This window comes from Argopecten irradians, chromosome 8 (assembly GCF_041381155.1).
Source record: "Argopecten irradians isolate NY chromosome 8, Ai_NY, whole genome shotgun sequence".
NCBI lineage: Eukaryota > Metazoa > Mollusca > Bivalvia > Pectinida > Pectinidae > Argopecten > Argopecten irradians.
The window spans coordinates 27,354,153-27,379,286 of NC_091141.1; the positions used below are offsets into that span (position 1 = coordinate 27,354,153).

General features: G+C 33.1%; 1 protein-coding gene across 1 annotated transcript in view; it reads left to right on the plus strand.

Annotated features, from left to right (window-relative positions):
- The window catches only part of LOC138329814 (liprin-beta-1-like), a 96,778-nt gene that overhangs the window by 60,793 nt on the left and 10,851 nt on the right, over window positions 1-25,134 (plus strand). Inside the window, exons 3-12 of the mRNA XM_069277108.1 lie at window positions 12,393-12,524; window positions 15,211-15,319; window positions 16,131-16,205; window positions 19,093-19,154; window positions 19,628-19,712; window positions 20,004-20,095; window positions 20,480-20,525; window positions 20,982-21,109; window positions 22,775-22,979; window positions 24,005-24,019. Of these exons, the coding sequence (XP_069133209.1) occupies window positions 12,393-12,524; window positions 15,211-15,319; window positions 16,131-16,205; window positions 19,093-19,154; window positions 19,628-19,712; window positions 20,004-20,095; window positions 20,480-20,525; window positions 20,982-21,109; window positions 22,775-22,979; window positions 24,005-24,019 (949 nt within the window). The remainder of the gene's footprint in view (window positions 1-12,392; window positions 12,525-15,210; window positions 15,320-16,130; window positions 16,206-19,092; window positions 19,155-19,627; window positions 19,713-20,003; window positions 20,096-20,479; window positions 20,526-20,981; window positions 21,110-22,774; window positions 22,980-24,004; window positions 24,020-25,134) is intronic.

The window sequence follows — 25,134 nt, forward strand, 5'->3', positions numbered from 1 at the left end:
CATAAATCAGTTATGTGTAGTAATATAACCTTGACCAGTGGAGATCAGGTGCACTGTTTCTGATTGGATACATCTGTTACTGTGTACTATGGACAAACAGGACATTGGTTTATTACAAGGAACATCTCCAGTTGCCTCGGTTGTTTTAAGGTTTTAGACCCTGTTTAATTAAACTAGTGAAATTTTGTATGCCTATATCACATATTGAACATAACTAAGTTGATAAAAAGTGTGTATACATCAGGCCTTGTTGTTGAAACTGCACCATAAAATGTGGGGTTACATACGAATAAAGTTGTCATATGATATGATAGTACGTATACATGCACAATTGCTATTCCATAACATTTTACCTTTCCCTATCAATCTCCCTTAAGAGAATGAAAATTTGCAATCTAGTGTATCAAATTTGCATGCCCCTTCTAATGAGATGCAAATCTATGACTGGTGAGAACATATTGTTCAATCATGTAATTGGCTTCCTTTAGAATCGGTTCTGTTAGATAGACTTTTGTATCTACATGTATTCACAGTACCTGTATTAGTCTGTCTGATGATCAGAGATTGTAATGTAAATATTTCTTTTACAGAATATGTATAGATTTATTATGATGGTACATAAAAATAACAGACCAGATATAACTACTGCACTTTTACAAGGATGGCATATACTAAAGACATATATATATTTTAATACCTCAGCCAGCCATTATTGACCTACAATTCATCTGATTATCTTTATACCTTAAGTTAGTTGGTCTGTCTCTTGACTCCCTGTAGCCGACGGCACCAAAGTCCTTGTAGTATAATGGAGGTGATTATTTTGATGTCTCTCCTTGAATCCATGATTTTACGACATCAATACTGGTATAGAATATGGCTATGACAGAACTGTCAGGGCAATCTTCTGCCTTTTGACTTTCATTCTTCATAATTATTTGTGATTGCAGTTTTGCTGCTTCTGACACACTTTGTTGTTCAAGCATTATGGGAGATGACTTCTGAACATGGCATTTCATTGTAAACAATTCTATTTGTGTTCATATCAATGCTTTAAGAAGAAGAAAGGGAGTTAGGACCATAATCAATTAATATAAATCAATTTAGACATTGATTGTGATTGACAGAGAATTCAGTTTATAACAGATAAAAAGGCTATGTTAGTAATATTAAAGTGTCAATAACAAGGAAAATAGATTTCTGTTGCACAGTCTCAATTCACTTAGATATTTTCATTCTCACAGCAGCTTTACGCTGTTAAATGGTTGGTTTTAAGATGTTAACTGCATGGTGATGATGCTAAACTTTTTACAAATGACTGCCATAATATTATATGAACTAGGAAGGAAAGTGTCAAAGATACTTTAAATATAATTACATTCATGCTCCTATGAATACAAATTATTCTGCAAAGTTTGTTCTAATAGAATTACTCTGTAGTAAAGTTTGTTCTAATAGAATTACTCTGTAGTAAAGTTTGTTCTAATAGAATTACTCTGTAGTAAAGTTTGTTCTAATAGAATTACTCTGTAGTAAAGTTTGTTCTAATAGAATTACTCTGTAGTAAAGTTTGTTCTAATAGAATTACTCTGTAGTAAAGTTTGTTCTAATAGAATTACTCTGTAGTAAAGTTTGTTCTAATAGAATTACTCTGTAGTAAAGTTTGTTCTAATAGAATTACTCTGTAGTAAAGTTTGTTCTAATAGAATTACTCTGTAGTAAAGTTTGTTCTAATAGAATTACTCTGTAGTAAAGTTTGTTCTAATAGAATTACTCTGTAGTAAAGTTTGTTCTAATAGAATTACTCTGTAGTAAAGTTTGTTCTAATAGAATTACTCTGTAGTAAAGTTTGTTCTAATAGAATTACTCTGTAGTAAAGTTTGTTCTAATAGAATTACTCTGTAGTAAAGTTTGTTCTAATAGAATTACTCTGTAGTAAAGTTTGTTCTAATAGAATTACTCTGTAGTAAAGTTTGTTCTAATAGAATTACTCTGTAGTAAAGTTTGTTCTAATAGAATTACTCTGTAGTAAAGTTTGTTCTTATACTATAGAATTGTACGTAATGCAATATAATGAATATAATGCTTGGGAGAAGTGTAAATAAATAGCGTATTGCACCATACTCGAGATATATAATTAAATCAGGTATACACAATTTTGGAAATTATGATATGGACTATGTACATACATATACTGAGCCTTAAAATCCAATACAGCATGCAATCATGCTGAGATTAAAAGTTATGTAGTTTGGATTTTGTATGCCATGATTAGTATTGCTACAGACTGATTTCAGTAATTTTGTGCTTGCATCATGGTGGATACGATTTAATATAGCCAATCAAATGTAAATTTGGTACACATCTCTTCAACCTGTCTGCCTGAAGATGAAGACAACTGATACAGCTGTATAAATATATATATAAACCCTGAACCTTTAGGGAGTGCATTTAGATATTCCCTACATTGTAGAACATGTATCTGAACACTTAATCATATTTGTGCTCATTTAGGATGAGTTTAGATAGGGAAGCTGCCTCCCCCCCCCCCTACCCCCCTGTGCTGCTAGCTACCTACTATACGTGCAGTGGGAGGGGGAGTTGTTTGTTAGTTTTTATCTGCCAGTAGAACCAATGGAAGCAGCAGTTGCGGAACTGATCCCTAAAGAGCTTGCTCTGTCATTCCCAATGCAAGGTTCACCATGGTAGAAGCTGTTAATCCTTGGAACTGACTGATTACCTACATCTATACACACGTGTTAAAATCATCACCAAATACTTGTACCACCGATTTTTTTCCGCTCTCCAAGAGAAGGATTTACTGTGATGTAGATATTTTTATATATAACACAGTTCGTGACTTTTAGGTGCTGTTATTTTGCGTTGTACAGTGCTTGGTCCCTGTGGAGAAGGAATCTCGACCTCCTAGTACATTTTGATGGCCATTCTTGTTTACATTCGCTACTGGAAATATTTCCACGGAAACAGGATCTAGCATTGAAAAGTGAAACAGACATTGGGGTAATTGAAAATGTCATCTGTCACAAGATAATTTGGGTATTTGTGTCATTTTTGACAAGAGGAACTTTGAGGAATTCAACAAATATATTTAGGAGCCAGCACCATATAAATAATTGCACTCATTAATGAATACCATACATAGGGAATGTGTTGGCGTTCATACTGTGCTATGCGCTTGTAATCAGGTGAATTATTTGTGAATGGAATCAAATGTGATTCATTGTGTTCCTCAAGGCGATTGATTGATGCTCTTCTTCAATAAGGCGGATTGAGTGGAGCACATACGCGGTAGGGCAGCCGGTGGGATACATCTTTACTGGTGTAACAACCTATGTAATATAATAAACTCTTTGTAGATTTTGCTGAAGTGGATTACATATGTCATAATGGATAGCTATAAAAAATAGATCTTCACTTCTGACGGATTGTTTGTAACACTGCGTTACCTTTGTAATATGAGAAGTAAACTGGTGTAGTTTTTGCTACAGTGGAATTACATCATTATGGATAACCATAACAGACGTTCTCCTCTAAAACATCCAGATCGAGTATCTGGATATACAGATAAAGTGTCACCACTCGGCTGTACAGATCGAGTGTCATCTATTGGATACAGAAGTAGTAGTGATAGTCTGCTACCCCAGGACTATAGGGGGATGTCTCCATCTCACTCGGACAGGGGCAGGGATGTGTTACCTGAAGGGGGCAGGGACGTACGTGTACGAGGGGGGTATAGGAATGGTACGTCCCGGCCCGCCAGTACAGGGGTATATTGTGCCCTCTGGGAGTCAAGACTTCATGAACTTATGGTAAGTATATAGGGAGCTAAAGGTACCTTGCAAATTAAAGGGCCCTCATGATCGGATATCACATGGTATCTTCTTTCACAAAAGAGTGCTAATTATAGAGGAGATAACTCAGATGCTGGTTTTAGCAATTCCTTTAGAAATACTTGTGAATGTTAGGAAAAAATATGAACCCTTTTGATATTAAGAAAAAAATATGAACCCTATTTATACCATTTAAATCTGGTTCATCACTTAAATTCATTTGCTAAAGCCTACAGTTCGTAAAGATGACAAACATGTTTCACTCCGAGTCCCAGTTGAGTTGACGGATAGTACAGTTAAGCAGTGTCTAAATATACATTGTTTTTCCCTTAAGTACATTATAACATGTGAAATTTGCACTTTAGATATAACATACTATTGTACTTATAGTCTCCCTGAGTTTCAAATAGTAAAATACCCAATATAATCAATACAATGTTTGAAGTTTGAATCTCCGTTTTTATAATCCCATCTCCCTCAAACACTCTCATGACATTATCAAAGATGTGTGATGTGGGGTTGACAATAGCTTATTATGTGTATGTGTTAACTTGTTAATGGCAGCTACTGAAACACGAAAATTTGTGTGGGATTTATCAACTCTAATCAATGAGAAACCACACTGGGATCTTGACTACTCTATGTTTGTAATTCGTGTTAATAACCAGTCAGGTCACTTAGTACAGCTCGGAAGATCTAATTATAGAAAAGATACAAATATAAGGCTTTGTGGATGTCTCTAACTGACCAATGGTATTGATTAATTAATGTTTGGTAATGGGTCTGTACCGAGACTGGAGAAAGGTATGGGAACGGAACTCATTCAGCATGCAAAGCAGTGAACATTTCCTTTTTACACAATCAAGTTTCTAGACTGCTACAGGTGATGTTTTGTATGGCAGGTAATCTATTATAAAAGACTCTAGACAAGTCCAATCTAGAAAGATTGTGTGATTTTGAAATTCACATCGATTTTGCAATATCTGCATGCGTATATATGCTGTTTATGGCATGAGAACTCCACACAATTGAATAAGAAAAAATCTCATGACAAAATGAAAAGCAGCAAAATGCCAATCAATTCTTCTTTAGCTATTGAGCGCTGTATGTACATTCTTAGACTACAGGTACATATGGAATTTACTAGGACTACTCTATAAACTTGTTGTAGTGCTCATTAAGATAAACATTCCACACTTAACAGAAATATGTCCAGAACATGTATAATCCATCTGGTCAGTATGTAGATCCTGCAGGCTGATTTATAATTAGTAGCCCAAAAGTACTGATATATGGCCAAATCCACAATAAAGTGCCCCTGTGTCTGGCAATTAAGGAATCCAAACCTATTGCTTGTAAGCTAAGTTTGTCTATACATCTTCAGCTTAGCAAAAGCCAAACTATAGTATAATTACTTTAAGTAAATAAGGGTATTCCGCCTGTGCATATAATGTTATAGAGTAACCTCCCTTGTGGCTATAAGGTATTTATTGTGATGTCATCATTTTGTTAACGAAATCCTTATCGTTAAGCTGGCAAACACATGACGTCACAATAAATACTTACCCGCAAGCACAGAACTTCATAAGAAGTTAAATGAATGAAAGTTTTCTCATAGGTTGGTGTCTTAACTCTGTTGGTTGGTGTCTTAATTTTGTTGGTTGGTGTCTAAATTCTGTTGGTTGGTGTCTTAATTCTGTTGGTTGGTGTAAGGTTGTTGTCTTGATTTTATAGGTTGATTTCTTAATTCTATAGATTGGTGTCTTAATTCTGTTGGTTGGTGTCATAATTTTGTAGGTTGATGTAAGGTTGTTATGTCTTGATTCTATATGTTGATTTCATAATTCTATAGATTGGTGTCTTAATTCTGTTGGTTGGTGTCATACTTTTGTTGGTTGATGTAAGGTTGTTGTCTTGATTCTATAGGTTGATTTCATAATTCTATAGATTGGTGTCTTAATTCTATAAGTTTGTGTCTTAATTCTATAGGATGGTGTCTTAATTCTATAGGATGGTGTCTTAATTCTAAGTTGGTGCCTTAATTCTGTAGGTAGGTGTCTTAATTCAATAAGTTGGTGTCTTAATTTTGTAGGTTAGTGTCTTAATTCTTTTAGTTGGTGTCTTAATTCTGTAGGTTGGTATCTTGATTCTTTAGGTTTTGGTGTCTTAATTCTGTAGATTGATGCAGTGAGGCCATGCAGGAACAAGGTTGTCCAGTACAGCAGGGGAATGTTTACAGTTATCAAGGAGAAAATCTTTTTTTTCTGGAGCCATATACATAACCAACACATTACAGGACACTTTGTAGTATAATAATCATCCACGGTGGTCATTATTAGTATCTGGCAGGACATTCAAAGAGTATAAACTAGTATAGACCTGAAACAGTCTGATGGAGACATGCTAAACCACCTTGTATATGCATTCTCCAGTCTGTATACTCTCACCAATAATCCTGATGGCATTAGATCTGTCATGCATAATTTACTATCCTAACCAAAACAGCATGTTGTCTGAAGTAGGCCTAATTCATTGATGAGCCTAATGATTGCACTTAGCTCTAGGTTTTGGTGGTTAGGGTATATTTTATAAACCCACATGTACAAGTTTATGTTCTCACTATACTCAGTACAGGATTACATATGTAGATTGTATGCATGTCAGTATGGTTCAAAGCCATAAAATATTACTCTAGGGTACTAGCAATGTTATAGTGCTCAGCAGGTTTATAGTGTCCATGAGGATCTTTCTATCCTCTCATTTGGTCTACACAATTCTCACTGCTACTTATCCTAGTGTCACATGTACTAAAATGAAAGTGTTATTCGATATTCAGTCCTTTTTAAATAAGAAAATATTGTTTTCAACTGATACATTTTCTTGAAGCACTTGATTCTAGTGTTTCAATTCGTCACACAAGGTAAGGTCTTGATCTAGTCTGGAGGCTAATAGTAATATGCCTTACTTATACTGAAATAATTGAATTTTAAAGTGTCCTTCTTATGGCTTTGGGTTACATGTGTTACTTTGATCTTGATTTTCAAGGTACAGATACAAACATTACTGAAATAACATATGCTAAAATGTTTTTAAAATCTCCTTGCATGGTTATATATATGTGTCTGTGTGCCAGAGGCTTTTGGAAAATATCTTATTTAAATCGGTTAATATCTGAAATTATTACACTGAATTTATTGCAGTCATTTTGTCAGAATTTTCAGATTTCAAATTTTCAGATTAAGATTTGTTCAGGACATATATTATGTGTTCTATTAACTAAAGTTTTAACATTCTGATACATGTTTTCTCGTCATGTCCTTGACATTATAATCAATCTTATGAATGTGCATGTTATTGCCTCATCAGGTAGAAAAGTTTGTCAGCTCAAGGTCATAAGAGGTCAATACAGTCTCTAGTGTAAGCCATATTCATTAAGAAAATTTCTTTCTTGTGTCGTGATGAGATATGTAACAGTTGCTATACCAATTGTGTTTGTAGAATTGGATTAGATGTAAAAAGTGGATCTACAATTTGAGCTTGAGGCATCAATTTGTTTTTTGAGAAGTAAAGTTTAACCACACACATTGATACTTAAAAATATTTTAAAATAAATTAAAGGCGGAGTTTTCCAACGTGCTGTAGATCTTTCGTAATGATAATATATATGATCAAAGATGGATATACTCTAGTATTGTAACAGCTAGAAGTCCCATAGATAATATAGAAATACAGGTAGGAAATAGGATGGAGCATCAACACCAAAGATTCCGTAAATTTCTCCAGGTATTTATAAGTTTAAAATTGTTTTGGATGGCTATTTAAAAACATTTAAATTGTGCTGTGCGAGAGAAAAACATGAACGATGAAGGTGGTCTATATAAATCAGATGTAATTAAACTACAACTGTGTAAAACCTGTTTTTTATACCAGAGGTGGTCTGATGTGTATTAAAAACACATTAATGTGTTGTTACAACATCTGCGATGAGAGTAAGTTATAAATGCTGTAGCAGTTCAACAATGACATTTAGTCTGATATTTTGTCATTGATGATCATGAAACAACAGGTGAACTTACGTATTATATGAGGAGGTAACAAATATTTTAAGTTATAAGGGGAGGTAATTAAGATGAGCAAATGATAATAAGATAATAAATAAATAATAAATTAGTGACAGGAGAAGTATCGCAATTCAAATAAGTATGAGGACCCTATAACTCATAGTTGAATCATAGTAAGCGATTGGAAGATTGGTGAAGGGAGGACCTTTAGTAATCGAATGAAGTGATGTAGGCAAGGGGAGATAATTCAATTTATAATATAATTAGCCTTGGTCTGCTACTCTGCTATTCATGCCATCCCTTGAAAGATCATTTATGATCATAATTCGATATTGAATGAAGGACTTTTTAACATTATCAATTCAAAGCTTTGTTGTGTTTGCCTATAGCTTCTAGTTATATAAGGCTACTGGCTGGGAGGGGGTTGAGATGTACAAGTAACATACCAAGGTACTTCCAGATCCTAGGCCTGAGATCAGGGGAAGTAATTAATATCATGTGTATATAGCCAAAGGGAAAAACAACTTTATGGCCAATGTGGAGTCTTGGACAATAAAGCTGGAAATCCAAATCAATCCAGTGATTAATTTGAAATGGCAAGTGCTTTCTGAGGATCAATCTTAATTTCATATATGTTGAAAAAAACATGTATCAAAGCTTTTAACCCACCAGATTTTGTAGCATGCATAATAATTGAATTGCATAGAATTGATCAAGTTTACATGATCCTCTAATTTTAATGGGATTTCGAATTTCTATTTGAAATATATTTCAATGAACATTTTTTTGTATGTATTACTGATAAAACAAAAAGGTTTTACTTTTCACTAGTGAAGATAATCAAGCATTTGTAATTAGACAAATGAAAATGCTTTTCAGAACAAAGTCTACCAAATATAGCATTTCTACTTTCCATGGGAAAAACATTTTTGATTTTCTAAGATTGAAGTGAATTTATTCTAAGTATCTAATAATCTGATTTACAGGTATAATTGTTTTTAAACATTTTTTAGCCTGCAATGTCCATAATTGAATCACCTCTCTTAGCCTTCCTTTTATCATTTGATTATTGCTATTATGTTCAGATAATCAGTTTATCAACCCTTACCCCCCTCCCCCTCCTCTATCTCCTTTTCCTCTCTTCTTTTTTCACTCCCTATCACTCTTGAGCTCTCTAGATCTGTCTATCTCTGACTTCCATGGGATCTTCCGGACACCCCTACTCCCTCTCTCTCCACTCCCTCTGTCTGTCTATCCCCAGGATCTTTCTCTATAATCCCCTACTCCTCACTCCCCTTCCTGTATGACAGCTGGTCCTGGTTATCAGGAGATCTGGCCAGTCCCATCCTCCACTCACCCTGCTGGCTTATGTTACAGTGCCTTAGACTCTATGGACACCACATATTGTCAGTCTGGGTAGATTTGGACAGTACTATGCTTGTTCTGTAACTGAGGAAGACCTTATCTATTCCTCTCAATGGCCCCAGGTGCTTGTTTTCATTCATCAATGCTAAATGCCTACCAGTAAGTGACCTTGTGTGCTTATATATACCCATCACTGATTTCCTGTTTGATTTATACTATATTTTGTCTTCTTTTCTCATTCTGTCTTTCTAAAATTGATCATGAAGACTCATTCACAATGCTTGTCTCTGTCTATCTCATGGCTACTGTACATTTATTGGTAAATCAGCTAGCCTTTGTATCTTGTATACATTATCTATAAGTTACAAGACATCCCTACAGTCCATCCTGGTCCCTCAGTTTGTAATGCTTATTTGTTTTACCCCATTATCTCTGTTCAGAAAATATGATATTGTGTAAACAATCAGTTCTTTGTGTGTTATCCTGACAGATGTCAGGCCTGGTGTTCAGAGCCCTAAACTCCAGTCATAAAAGGAGACAATCTATAGTACCAGAACATCATTTAGCTAAAAACAAGATTAGATATCAAGGCTTCTCAAGGTGTCAAACCATGGCAATGTGTCTTGATGATAGGTGAAATTGCTTTATCATAAACTTTCTTTATTATATATATTGCCCCCCCCCTACTCACACTCACACAAATACATATATGCCATGAATAACATGTATATTCTGGAAGCAGATACCGGTAGATGTCCTGTCCTTTATACAACAGAGGTAGCTACAGCTTTTATGTCTTGCAGAAATTTAGTAATGATATCCAAATGAAATAAGTCAATTATCTATAGCCAGACTATGATACTGATAAGTTGATTATAACTTGCATTGATACTATGTTTTGCTCCAGTTTAACAGAAAACTGGTAATGCATATTCATCAGATTCTTATAAACAAAAAGATACCTGGGTACTTTTGTGAATCTATTATCTTTGACGTCATAATCCATATATGACACATGACTGTCTCAGCAAAGGGAAACGTCACATAATCCAAGCCAGATATCTACTGTTTTGTATGTTACCTGTTACCTGTTACCTCTTCTTAGACACCGTAGTTAGCTGGTTCCAGCTAGTTGTGGCGCGTTATGTTCATTTACTAAATAGTTGTCCGGTTGTGCCATATAAAAACTGGGGTAAAACTTGCATGGTACTGAATTCCAGTGAGTGTTCAGTCGGTTTTTAAACGAGTTCAGAGTAGGGGCTTCTACTACGAAGTTGGGAAGGGAGTTCCATGAATCTACCACTCGCCAACTAAATATACTTTGTGTGACTTTAGTCCTGCTCTGTTTCTTAAAGAGTTTTAAACTATTACCTCTAGTATTAGCTGAAGACATTGTAAATAGCTTATCTTTATCTAGTTTATCTATACCATTCAGAATTTTATAGACTTCGATCACATCGTTCCTTTTACGTCTATATTCTAAGGTGGGAAGTCCCAACTTTTTAAGTCTTGAATGGTACGGTAAATTTTCAATAGAGTGAACTCTTTTAGTGGCTCTACGTTGGACGTTTTCGAGAGCAATCTGATCTTTTTTTAGCAGGGGAGACCATACCTGGGTTGCATATTCTAAGTTAGGTCTAATTAGGCTTTTGTATAGGGTTAAGAACATGGTTATATCTATATAGACAAATGTCCTGAATATTAGACCCAGTATGCGATTTCCTTTATTAACTGCTTGACTAACATGCTGACTAAATTTAAGTTTGTTGTCGAAAAGTACACCTAAATCTTTCTCACACTGTACCTTCTCTATTTGGAGACGAAATTTAAAATTTTACTTATATTTCTATTAATAAAAGTTATGTGATAAATAGAATCTTACACTCATGACTATGTGTTATGAAATTTATTTAACTTGTTAAATAATTTGATATGCCACTGGCCTAATTATTGTACTCTTTTATAAATTTTATATCACATAGCCTCTATTTATTACAGCTAGTAATACTTCAGTGTTGATGTCAAGTACTTACAGATATCTAAACATATATCACTGTTGTTATATTCATAAACCACATGGCAATTTACACTGCCAAACACAAATTACCCACCTTGATTTTCTCTTGTTTGTGATACAGGTATGATGTTTGTATAATAACAATAAGCATTATCTACATAATGTACCAAACACACGTGTGAAGAGGTATATATTATACATATGGATCTGTGCCAGCTTAGTCTTCAGCTGTCTATTTGGGTGATAGGAGTCGGGATCTTGACTTGCAGTTATATACATACCTCCAGTATATTGATTTGAGATATTTTTTTACCTTATCAGAAAGTCATTTCCTGTACTGCATGATGAACTAGGATTTGGTCCAATTTTACTTTTCTGAAAACCCCCGGAGTTGTAAGAACATTACATGCATATATGTCATATATACCTGGCAAATCTCCATTTTGGATTGAGAACTGTGCTTTTCAGCATTGCGTTTTTCTTTTGAAGTTCCAAAATGAAGGTTTTAGTGAGTGCGTCTTCAAATCTTTTCATATTAGGTCTGGGCATTTAGTTTTGTTTTAATGTAACTCTCTATCTTATGCTCATACTTTGTAAAAAATGATTTCATTGCCTTGAAATGATGAGTTGTCAATCAGTACCAAACATGTACCCAATCCTTTGGACAAAGATCAAATGACATTTAAAACCAAGAGATCTTTATACAAAGGTCAATATAGGTTGATCAATATATATCAATATTGGTCAGTTTTGACTCGAAGAAAGTGGTCTTATTAAGCAGGTGGTCTTTATACACAGGTGGTTGATAAGGCAGGTTTTACTGATTATTAAGTTGTCAGGCACTTCTGTTGTCATAAAGAGTAATACAAGTTGATCAAAATAGATTTATTCCTCTGAAATTTTATATCCTTGTTTGTGAGTTACAAAATATGGTTCATGAAAAATTTGTTTCTATGGATATAACAGTACTGTGTATCCTAGACGTCTTTTTTTCAGGGAAGGGGGAGGAAGGGTGTGTCATCTGAACTTGATGCTGATAATACTTCCTTCAAGTTAAATATCTAAATGCTATGTATAATGTATTATATAATTTTTTAGGAACTTCTGACGCGGACGTCACTTGAGACGCACAAACTAGACATGATGGCGGAAATATCCAGCCTCAAGATCAAGCTTGCCTCTTCTGACAAGGACAGGAGGGAACTTGATGAACGACTGAAAATCTCACAGGTATATATTTTACAGTAGATTTGATTGATATTTTCATGAAAACAATCTTGTTATAACTGTTGAGGTCATTATTTCAAATTGCAATGAAATTTTAACTAAGTAGTCTGCCATATAATACACTCATATAATAACTCATATTAATTGTAATCTTAATTAGTAATTAAAACCTCTTATGTAAGAAATACTGCTTAATCACCCCTGAAAGTTCATAATGGACTAGCCTATTAAGTGTTTCAAAAGAGTCTATATGTATCTTATAAGGGGTGAATGGGATGGTTTGGTGGGATCAATTTATTCTGAGCTGATATTCATAACACTATCCAGCCCTCCCCCTCGAACTCTGGGTTGTGAGTTCACATCACATGGAACTGTTGCCTGAAGGAACTGACTATAGGTTGGTGTTTTTTTCTCCAGCGACTCCGGCTTTCCTCCACGCCTAAACCTAGCATGTCAATTTATGACCATGACCGTCAAGAGGGTGACAAAGAAAATGTATAATGCTAATGTCCCTATAGATACATGACTAATGATAGAGATTTTAAAATACTATATAATACATCCCAAAAATTAGCTTTTATACAAAATTTATAAGGATTTTAAGCAATTCTGATTTAATTAAGTTCTAATTCTTAGTTTTTAAAAATGATTGCAACAGAAATAATTGAAAATTCATCAAATGCATTCCATTCTTAAATAAAATGTTTTGTGACTTTAAATAGCTATACAGATTCATTAACATTCTTGGAATTTTTGTGGGGATTTCTAATTATTTATAATCAGCCTTTTTTACAAGCATTAAACACACATACTTCATCTTCTCAGATTGTGTAGAGAGTCAGGAAAAGTTGGAGGTACTTGAGGTGTAATGAAGTGAAATGTTCTTTTCCATCTTGAGTGTATTGGTGAAGTAGGGTGTACTCCGTGGAGTGGCACACAATATATTTGGTGGAGTAGTTCTTGTCTGTCTCTCTGTCAACATTCTGTCAACTTCCCTGTCTCTAAACCCAAAGAGCTTGAGGTCTTAACTAGTGTAAAAGGCATCGCCTCAATCTGAGAGCTGTACTAATGAATGTTCTTTATGACAATTTCTGCTACGAGAAGCAAGAAAATTGAGGCTTGATTTATCAAGAATGTATAATACTAGCTCTTGTATAATTATAATATAATTGTAAAAGGAGTTTATAAATACTTGTATTGGTGTCCAACAGTTTTTAATGCTTATGTGTTAGAGCTATTGCTAGTATGTAAATTAAGATTCTAGTATATATATAATTTGATATTTTAGTTTGTAAGATTTGGACTTTCTTGTCAAAAAATCATGCTTGTGTTTCATTGTCTAGGCTTTTGTGTAAGAGCTATTTCTGCTTGTTAAAATTACACACAAGCTTATAAATATGAACTCCTTCCTTATATTAATTTTTAAGAGAATTACGCTACAATTATGCATGTGCCACTGCACATACATCAGTTTATTATGTAAGATATTAACAGTGATACAACCACATTTAAGTGGAAATGATAGCTGGTATGCCATATCACACCACCCACATCATCCACATGATAAACTTTACAAATTACACAGTTCTGTTTGGTACAATAAGGTCTTCTTTGATACAAAGTAAAGCTCAGTCATAAAATACACATATGAATGTTGAGTTCATTCGGTGCTTACAATCACTGGATTCTTGTAGAAGTTTTGGAACCAGATAGTATGGCAGACCTTATCCAAATATCATTATCCAAGAATCTCTACCACATTCTATAGCTTGTACAATTTTGTGCGGGAATTGGCTGATGTTTACATTGTAGTTAAGGGCTATTATATAATGGCTTCTTTATGAAAATTTCAGACAAGAACTGCCTTATTGCATTGACACAGTTACACAGTATAATAAAATAATTGTTTTTTTGGCACATTCTGGAAAAATGTTCACCGTATCTCTTTTGACATATGTTAAGTTCTGTCAAAATTGAAGACGGTTTTCAGCTTGATAAGGGGTAATGAAAAACAGTTGTGACCTGGGTTGAGAAGAGATAAGACGCATTAAATTTAATACTCAGATTTAATAAGTGCAATGAAAGTGTATCTTTGGTATTACAATGTCATGGAAGTGTATTAGACAAATAGCTCACAGATGTTGTTAATTAGTATACCTGAGTTCCTGTTCTTTATGTCATAGATATTGCTCTTCTTACATTTACACTGGTGGGAAAAACTGACTTCCTGAATCAAACTGATATGTAGAACTTTCAGATTTCTGCTTTGAGAATTATGTTATTTAATACTGCTAAATTCATGTATTTTGCAGTTCTTGACGGAAAAATGATACTGTTTCATCAGACACTGTATCGCTATGAAAGTCCTGTTAGCACCACTAAAACATATATCTACAGATTTTCGTGATTATCTCTATAACAGAAACACAGTCAATATCTGTTCCATGTCCAGATTTTACATGAATTAATATTGACTCGTAGGCTTTTATATTAATAGAGGATTTTATCATGATTTCAAAGGGATCTATTAGGTAAATAAAACAAAAAATATTGGGAAAACAATAGAGAAAGGGATGCAAAATACTTTTCTGACTAGTTCCTGTTATGTTTTCTTCTTCTCATTATATAAGTCAGTGATGTCCTATGTAATCTGATCATCATTGTTAAAATGTTTTTATTTCCATTACAGAGACAGATCAAGGAAGTAGAATCCAAGTTGGCCTTAAGAGATGCTGAGATCACAGAGCTTCGTCAGCGACTGGTGCGCAACGGAACCGTGTTAACTCCCGACTCCAACGGTATGATATAACACTGCCTCCTGTTTCTGGGGAGCTTCAACATTCATGAGGATGAGATTTTCATACATTTCGTTTCAGTTATGGGGATATTTTATTGAATATTATCTTAGATTAAATTTCATAGAGAAGGGAGATAATTTTAAGGGAGATAACTTCACAATCTGTTGTTTGCAGTGCACATTTAACCAATACAGTTTTCATTGTGCTTCCTTGAAATAAATACAAATGGCTTGCTTTCAAGTTAGTGGAATTTTAGCTATGTATTCTTTATTGCTCAGTCGATGTTGCCAGTTCTTTTAACATTTTAAAGGTAAATTGCTCCTGCTTAATATGGCTTTAGTTGTCATTAATTTACAGCTGTAATACTGTCTAACTAACAATAGTTTTAAACTTCTTGGAGATCTTGGTTTCTATTTATACACACATCAGTTGATGAGCAAAGCTTTCATATTTTGCTTTATATCTTTAACAAAATTGAAATGCAGAGAAGGAAATTTTAATTCAGCGTAACAAAATAGAAATGTAGGGAAATTTATGTTCAATATTTAGTGATTTTAATCACAAGTGATACAAGAAACTATTTACTACAATCGAAATAGAAAATACTATTAAATGTAATGCATTCACAAAATTTCAGGTTATTTCAAAAAGATGATTTTGACACCTGTGTGAAACACATTTCATGGATAACACAAAATAATCATACCAGCAGATTATGCATGCGTTTATTATTAGTAATGACTGCAAACTCCTGAACAAGTGTAGAATAAGGCAAGCATAGGGTTATCATGCAATGTCGGTTTGTTTTCAGGATCAGACTCTCTACTCAATCTTAGTGACCGCCCTGTAGAGAAAGAGAAAACTTTAGATAGACTTAAACGCAAACGTAAGACCAGACTTTGGTAGCTTGCGGACCAATTTTTTTTTCCACCAACCATTTTGAATTTCCTGGAAGCATACTAATTTTGTTCTTTGTTACCTGGAATCTAACCTGTTTGGTGTGGGATTGTGACATTTGTTGAGGGAGGCAATTAATGCTGCTGTCAATTCTTTCCTCGCTTATTCTTTTCCAATTGATACACTAATGGCTTACAAAAAAAAATCCATAAATTTGAACCAAAAAATGTGAAATGGTATAGTTTGCAATACCATTACGTATGGGGATTGAAAATAATAAACATGTATAAAAACAGAGAAATTGTAAATGTCATATGATATGCAGTAGAAAATTAATAGTCATACCTTGATTTTGCATATTTAGAAATTTTCGTTAAAATTAAAATCAATGAATATCAAAGAACAATGCGATAAAAAAAAGACACACAAAAAAACAGAAATATTTTTAGATAGTAATCTTCTGCATGCCATTTTAACTTCAGTGCATTCATTTTCATCTGTTCAAAAACAACATTAAGAAACATACTTTATGATACCCTGATAATTACAAACTTAACACCCTATCCTTAAATCAAGCATGGTTTAGTTGGGAATTCACCAAATTTTAATCATCCCAATACAAATGTCAGTAGTATTCAAGTTGAGCCGTAGTAATGGAGAAACAGTCAGAAGATGTAAACAAATGTATACTGTGAAATATATAAAAAAAACATCAAAACGTTGGAAAAGTCGCCACAGTACGCTCACAGGAGTCATGACCAGCCCATTGTATAGGCAGATAGAAGAGGCATACATATGCTTTACTGTGAAATAGTCAGAACAGCATTAGTAAGATTTCAAATCTTGTGTTCTGAACTGGAGGGGTCAGAGGAAAGTATACCAAGATCTAATTGGCATGATTTGCAGTAAAATAGCAAAAAAAAAAACAAAAAAAAACTACTGCATGAATTATGTGCATATTTTAGTCAGATTTTAAGTTAATGTTTTATTTCTAGCATTATTAAACTTAGATTTTTTTGTTTCAAGCAGCTCATAGACGTAGGGTGTTACCATGGGGTAAGTGTAACACTTTCCGCCTGACCATGGTATAAGTGTAAATATATACTGTCCACCTCTAGCCACATGTATAGACACACAGTTTAGAAATAGTTGCTGTATCGGTTATTAGTTCATCTTGTTGTATTACAAGCTAGTCTAATCACTGCTAGCTAGATTACATAGATAATGCACCCATATTATTAGTATCACATCTTTGTCAACACCTCAGCGTATTTTCATTGTTTTCGTAGAATGTTGTAACACCCAATCATTATCATATCTTATTGTTTCATTTTTTGTTGATCATATATATATCCTATAGTTCTTGTCACAAAACAATAAAATCTAAACTTGGTAGCCATATTTGATTTCCCAATGTTTAAGCTTATATAAATTATATCATCAATGTTCAATCATCACCATGCATTGTTCTGTTTTGCATATTGCAGAGTTATCTGCCCTTGTGAGGAGGTATTTTTTCAAGTGTACCCTAATTAATTTTGCACAATGAAAATCTACTTGTGAAGGGAGGTAACTCTGTAATATGCAAAGAAAGATCAGGGTATCCATGGCAACATCCATCATCACTTCTACAAATTCTCAAAGTTTAGGATTATAGCTTGGAAAGGGTCAGTTACTAGATCAGGTGCTTGGGAGATCAGAGCACCTGTGGTCGAAGCTTTTGATATTGTCTCACTCATCCATTATTAAGATTTGGATATCAACCCTTGAATCTTTACAAAATCAGTGATTCAAGTCTCAACTATCAGCTTCAAACTCCATCATTTCCTGGCTTACAGCTTTAGATAATAGCTTTTGATATCACTACTTCATTCCACAGTGCTTGAGGCTACGACAGAAATCAGCATTTTAAAGTTTGGATCACGAGAAGTATCTCACACAGTCCTCCATTAGATAAAGTTGGATTATTACATTATTGATTTAAACCATGCCATTATATTATGTTTTGGTTAGTGGACTGAAGATCAGGGATCACAAGTGACCTGCATGTCTATACAACTACAGGTGTCGTCCTTTAGGATGTGTACAAAACTTGGCTGTAATGAGGTGGAATATCAATAACTTTCATTTCCTCAAAAAATGAGACACAAAAAGAAACAAAAAAAAAAAAGAAAAGAAGTCCCTGCTGCATTTGAAGTATTTTGTTGGGGCAAACGTTCCACTCCAAATTTAAGTGCACTTCATTCTGATAACCACAGTTCCTCAGACTTCAGGCTTGCATAGTTCTACTTCATTTGAGTAATATATTTAGATAAAACCGGGTTCTTTAATCATGAAATATGTACAAAATTTAGTCTTTCAAGACTAAAACTGTCTTAGTTTTGGACTTAACCAAGCTCAGATGATGTCAGTTTTGACTTGTTAATCAATTTGAAGTTTTTAGATTATTTTATGATCCTGAAGCGTGAAGTTACAGCCAACTTTTGAAGATCACATTTTGATAATTTGCATGTTGTTAAGTTGACTTCACTTTTCATTCCCCTCATCACCAAAGGGATATTGCTTTATCTGTTTCTGTTTGACAATTACGTTGATATTTAATTATAATTTTAATGATGTTAACTTCATTTGTATAGCCTTTAGATTTCATTTCAAATTAATGTGGTGCATTTTGAATCAATTAACACTCATTTTCTTTTTTTCTGCACAAATTGATTTCATTTGCCATCATCTTAGCCTTTATATTAGATAAATTTCTCTCTGTATTCAATTTGTTTATGGATTTGCTCATTATCCATTTAATTACAGACAGCTTGTTAAAAGAAGATTAAATTTCCTAATAGTTAGCTTAAAATACGTAATTATTTCTTTTTCAGAATATGAAGTTGAAAAGCTAAAGAAAGCTGTAGATGCCTTAATGTATTCTAACCAAGAAAAGGTAAACTGGGTTGAATTAGAATCAAATAAGATTATATTGAAGCACAACTATCAGAGCAGAAAAGCATTTACAGTGAACTCATGATAATCTGTACGTCGGAAAACTCACAATTAGACAAAAACATTAGAGAACAGATTATATAATAGCATTAGTAAACGGAATCCGGCAGGCTAAAAAAACTTGGACAGTTTTGATTGAGGATGCATGTCTTCAAATTATCAAAGATACACAAATATTTTCATTTTTGCGACATACAGTCCATGTATAAATACCACTGTCAGCTATTTAATCTGCACAAGATTTCAGTCTGATAAATAGAGTTCCTTTCTGCCAATCACTCAATAAATTGCATGATGTTAAAGTTCATGGCGAGGGTTTTTGGAAATAAAAAAAAATTCATTTACATGTGATATTCATTTTTAAATTCTTATTATTTCGCATATGTAATGTCTTTGTTTTTTTTGCTTTTCCAGGATAAAAGAATAGATGAATTAAGAAAATTATTAAAGCGTTACAGAAAGATAGAGGAAATGGTGATACAAGCTCAAGGAAGGAAAGGTATCAATCTGCAGAACACAATTACAGTGTAATTTTTGGTTAAATTTAAAATGTTGGGTAGAAAAAAGGGGGAAATGGTATGCATAATTTCATCATCTTCGCAAAATACAAATAACTACATTTTTCTTGAAAAAATCATTGTGTGCTTTTTCTTAATAGTCGATCATTAGGTAATCAATATTTCTGAAGAAATATGTCTTTCAATCTCAAAATGTTATCAAACTTTGTCAATTTATGAAAATTTTATTTAAAAAAAAAACCCATTTTACTGAACTCTAATACGTGTTGCAGCATTAGAAGAGATGATTGTGAATGCTGAGGATGACACCAGTTCTACTAGTTCTACCACCCCGTCCGTGTCTGACAGTGTCCCTAGAGACCAGGTGGGGCTTTAGATCGTCAGTTACAGTAAAACATGTTTATAACGAACACACAACAAATTCATGGTTATAACATAATGATATTTATTCCCCGTCAAGATTCCTATAAGGTGTCTGTAATAAGTGTATAATGACCTATGCTTAAAACGAAGTGATTTTGTTGGTCCCCAGAGGTTCGTTATAACTGTGTTTTACTGTCTACATTTGTCCCATTAAGTGCCCATTCAATTAAATATTTCTTTGTACATCTAACAATCGGATAGATGTAGTGAGAATGTTTGATTTCGTAATTATTAATATTAATTATTAATGGTTGCATTTTCTTTTGAAATTCATTCAAAAAATCTTTTTGTGTTGTTTAACATGAATTTTATGTTTTTATTACAGCATGATGGTTACGACAGACACCACCCAAGTGCCACAAGTACTCCAGGTACGTGGTTCTTTCTGGTTGCTTGTGTGCTACAAAAAATCTAGAGTATTTTATTCACTCAGATTTGATAAAGGGGGAGATAATCTAGTGTTTTACTTTGGTTAGATTAAATAAAGAGGTAGAATATCCAGTAATTCAGTGGTTAAATTCAAGCAAGGGGGAGATAATCTTATATTTACTATGGTTAAATTCAAGCAAGAGGGAGATTATCTTATATTCACTATGGTTAAATTCAAGCAAGAGGGAGATAATCTACTGTTGTAGTATTGTAATTGAACTATTAAAGAAATTAATCTATGAAACAAAGGGTCCAGTGGCCAACCCCACCAAGCATTAAATTTTGGATTTAAATGGAAACATGAAAAATGTTTCTAAAAATAACAAGAACACAAAAGGTATCTTATTAATTATGAGGTTATTAGTTGTAGAATGATAAATATGTGTGTCATGTTACAGTCCACTCTCACCTCGACAACGGAAACCACACCCCATCACCGTCCAGTGTCATGTCCACCCCCTCCCACAGAATTCCCGGCTTACAGCGGTCAAACAGTGCAGAGGATATCACACCAACCAATCAAAAAGTAGGTAACTTAACACAAATATTAACCAATCAAAAAGTAGGTAACTTAACACAAATATAAACTAATCAAAAAGTAGGTAACTTAACACAATTATAAACCAATCAAAAAGTAGGTAACTTAACACAATTATAAACCAATCAAAAAGTAGGTAACTTAACACAATTATAAACCAATCAAAAAGTAGGTAACTTAACACAATTATAAACCAATCAAAAAGTAGGTAACTTAACACAATTATAAACCAATCAAAAAGTAGGTAACTTAACACAATTAAAACAATTACTAAACAATCAAAGAGTATAACACAAATTAACACAATAGTAATAAAAAACAATCAAAAAGTAGGTAACACAATTAAACCAATCAAAAAGTAGGTAACTTAACACAATATAAACCAATCAAAAAGTAGTAATTAACACAATATAAACCAATCAAAAATAGGTATAACTTAACACAAAAGTATTTATAAACCAATCAAAAGTAGGTAATTAACACAATTAAACCAACAAAAAGTAGGTAACTTAACACAATTATAAACCAATCAAAAAGTAGGTAACTTAACACAATTATAAACCAATCAAAAAGTAGGTAACTTAACACAATTATAAACCAATCAAAAAGTAGGTAACTTAACACAATTATAAACCAATCAAAAAGTAGGTAACTTAACACAAATACAAACCAATCAAAAAGTAGGTAAATTAACACAATTACAAACCAATCAAAAAGTAGGTAAATTAACACAATTATAAACCAATCAAAAAGTAGGTAACTTAACACAATTATAAACCAATCAAAAAGTAGGTAACTTAACACAATTATAAACCAATCAAAAAGTAGGTAACTTAACACAATTATAAACCAATCAAAAAGTAGGTAACTTAACACAATTATAAACCAATCAAAAAGTAAGTAACTTAACACAATTATAAACCAATCAAAAAGTAGGTAACTTCACATAGGTAACTTAACACAAATATAAACTAATCAAAAAGTAGGTAACTTAACACAAAGGTAACTTAACACAATTATAAACCAATCAAAAAGTAGGTAACTTAACACAATTATAAACCAATCAAAAAGTAGGTAACTTAACACAATTATAAACCAATCAAAAAGTAGGTAACTTCACATAGGTAACTTAACACAAATATAAACCAATCAAAAAGTAGGTAACTTAACACAATTATAAACCAATCAAAAAGTAGGTAACTTAACACAAAGGTAACTTAACACAATTATAAACCAATCAAAAAGTAGGTAACTTAACACAATTATAAACCAATCAAAAAGTAGGTTAAACAATTATAAACCAATCAAAAAGTACACAATTATAAACCAATCAAAAAGTAGGTAACTTAACACAAATATGAACCAATCAAAAAGTAAGTAACTTAACACAATTATAAACCAATCAAAAAGTAGGTAACTTACTCAACACAAAACAAACAAAAAGTGTGTTACTCAAAAAATAGAAACTAACTAACAAAATAGACAATAAATCAAATCAAAAGGAAATGTATTGCTTCATATCAATCAAAAGTGTATAAATTGCTTAACAAGAAATAATATCAAGTCAGTAATTAGAAATACTATCTAGTCAAAAAGTAGGTAACCATAGTTCTTTTCTGAATTACTAAAGATTCACTTGTATTTCTGTTTCAGAAAAAGACCGTTTCCAACAACAATCACCATGAAGGCTACAGTAACGGGAGTAACAACAGCAGTTTTGGTACGTTACCTAAAGATCGTGTTCAGAGTGCGGACTTGGACCACACAGAAGTGCGAAAGTCTAGGGGGTTTCCCAGTCTAGGCAAATCTCTGTTTCGGGTCAAAACAGGCAAAAGGAGTACCTCGGCCCCAAACCTAGGTGACGGGAATACAACTATTGAGAACGTGCCTGTTAAATCTAGATAAGTGTATAGATACGCATGTACAGAAGTGTATCCGTCTTTGGGAAATACGTACTCCTCTTCAGGAAAGTTTTCCCAATTAACAGCTCCTCTGACCTAATATACAATTATTTATCCTATGCATGGAATTATACCCTATTCTCACAGGATCGGGTTGTATACTTGAGCATGCTACACATATGACAGTCAATTTATAAATAACATCTGAGATTACCCAGAATCATAAAACAGATACCCGACTACCCAGAACATGTATCATTTATACCTTAAAAAAGAATGAATTAAAAATCTCCTCCATTCCTGTTTATAAATTTTACAAATGCTTGCTTTATAACATTTCCATATTTTATCAAATATCATCTGCTGTTACAAATGCTCATTCCATTCTGAATTCTGCAATACCTATATCAGCTAGCTTAAATTGCGGTGAATTATAATCCTTTCTCTTACCTAAACCATTTGGCAGATTTTGAGCGAGATGCTTCCTTATATTTTAGTTTTCTAAATGTATGCCATTGTCGTTATGTTTGCATTGGTGTATGAGGCCTTAAAAACCATCATTAAGAAATGCTATGTGCTTTGATAAACACTATCTGTAAAGCAAGTCAATTTTAGCTGCTACTGTATCAAGGCTAAGATTCCTGACCCTGCATATAGCCATGTAGCTAGTAATATGTATTATCATGTACTATAAGATTTAATATGTAGCATAACTTATTGTTATTAATCAATTAAATGTTTTTGATCTATATTCGTAAACATGTGTTGATGCACATGAAAATCATGATTTCAAGACATAAGCACTTGCAGCAAAAATATAAATAACATAAATAAAAGATTTTGTCGCAGCAAAAATGTAACTAATATGAATAAAAAATTTTGTTGAAAAGTCGGTAATGGATAGGATTGATTGATGCTATAAATAAGGATAAATGACCCTAATGTTGTATGGCTTGTTAACTGTTATATACCTATATTAAAGAAACCAGAGATTTAGGTAAGTGATGGAGGCTTGCATGAGGATTCAGCTTTTATCCGACATGTTTCTCTCGTTAGCATGAAGTATTAACTAACGACCACTTACACCTCTCTTGATAGACATGCCTTTACAATATTTATACTGACAATGATTTCTCAGCTTTATTGGCTATAGGATGTGTTATACGAGCAAGCTACCTTAGCCGCGATGAATTTCTAGTGCAAGGGAGACAATCTCTTATTTGTAAGCAGATAGATTTTGATATTATTGTGCTTTTGGAATTACTTGTTACGTCTTGAGATATTTTCGTATCTAATGTTATACATGTAGGAGCAAGCTACCTCAGCCGCGATGAATTTCTAGTGCAAGGGAGATTATCTCTTATTTGTAAGCAGATAGATTTTGATATTATTGTGCTTTTGGAATTACTTGTTACGTCTTGAGATATTTTCGTATCTAATGGTATACATGTAGGAGCAAGCTACCTTAGCCGCGATGAATTTCTAGTGCAAGGGAGATAATCTCTTATTTGTAAGCAGATAGATATTATTGGGCTTTTGGAATAACTCGTTCTGTCTCGCAATATTTTTTAATCTAATGCAGTATTACTATCGTAAATCTTAATTCTAATGTGATTAATTCCATCATACCTTAAGACCTTATAACATATATCTAGCCATTGGTTACCAGTCAAGAATGTAAAAGTTATTAAAACCTTTCAAACTTATTTTCTGAATACATAATTATATACACTGCTACATATATACAAAACATCTGTATCAGTAGAAATGAAAATCTCAATCAATAGATAGAAAACATGGTCTTTGTATAAAATTAACTATGGCCCCTTCCCCTTTGTTGATTAATTACCAATATAGCAGTGAAGATTTGATCTTCACTAAGTACTGTAGCTGTGTGTGTTTAAATGGTCTACATTGTATGTCTCTTTATTAGACTAAAATCAAATGAAATCAATTAAATTTATATGAAAATTCTTAAATTCTAGTATCTAACTATACAACTGTGGCCAGTGTCAGATACTATTTAGAAATTTTATATATATACCATTATATAAATACATTATGTATTTTATCAGCAGAACTTGATATCTGCCGATAGGTTCGATAAACCAG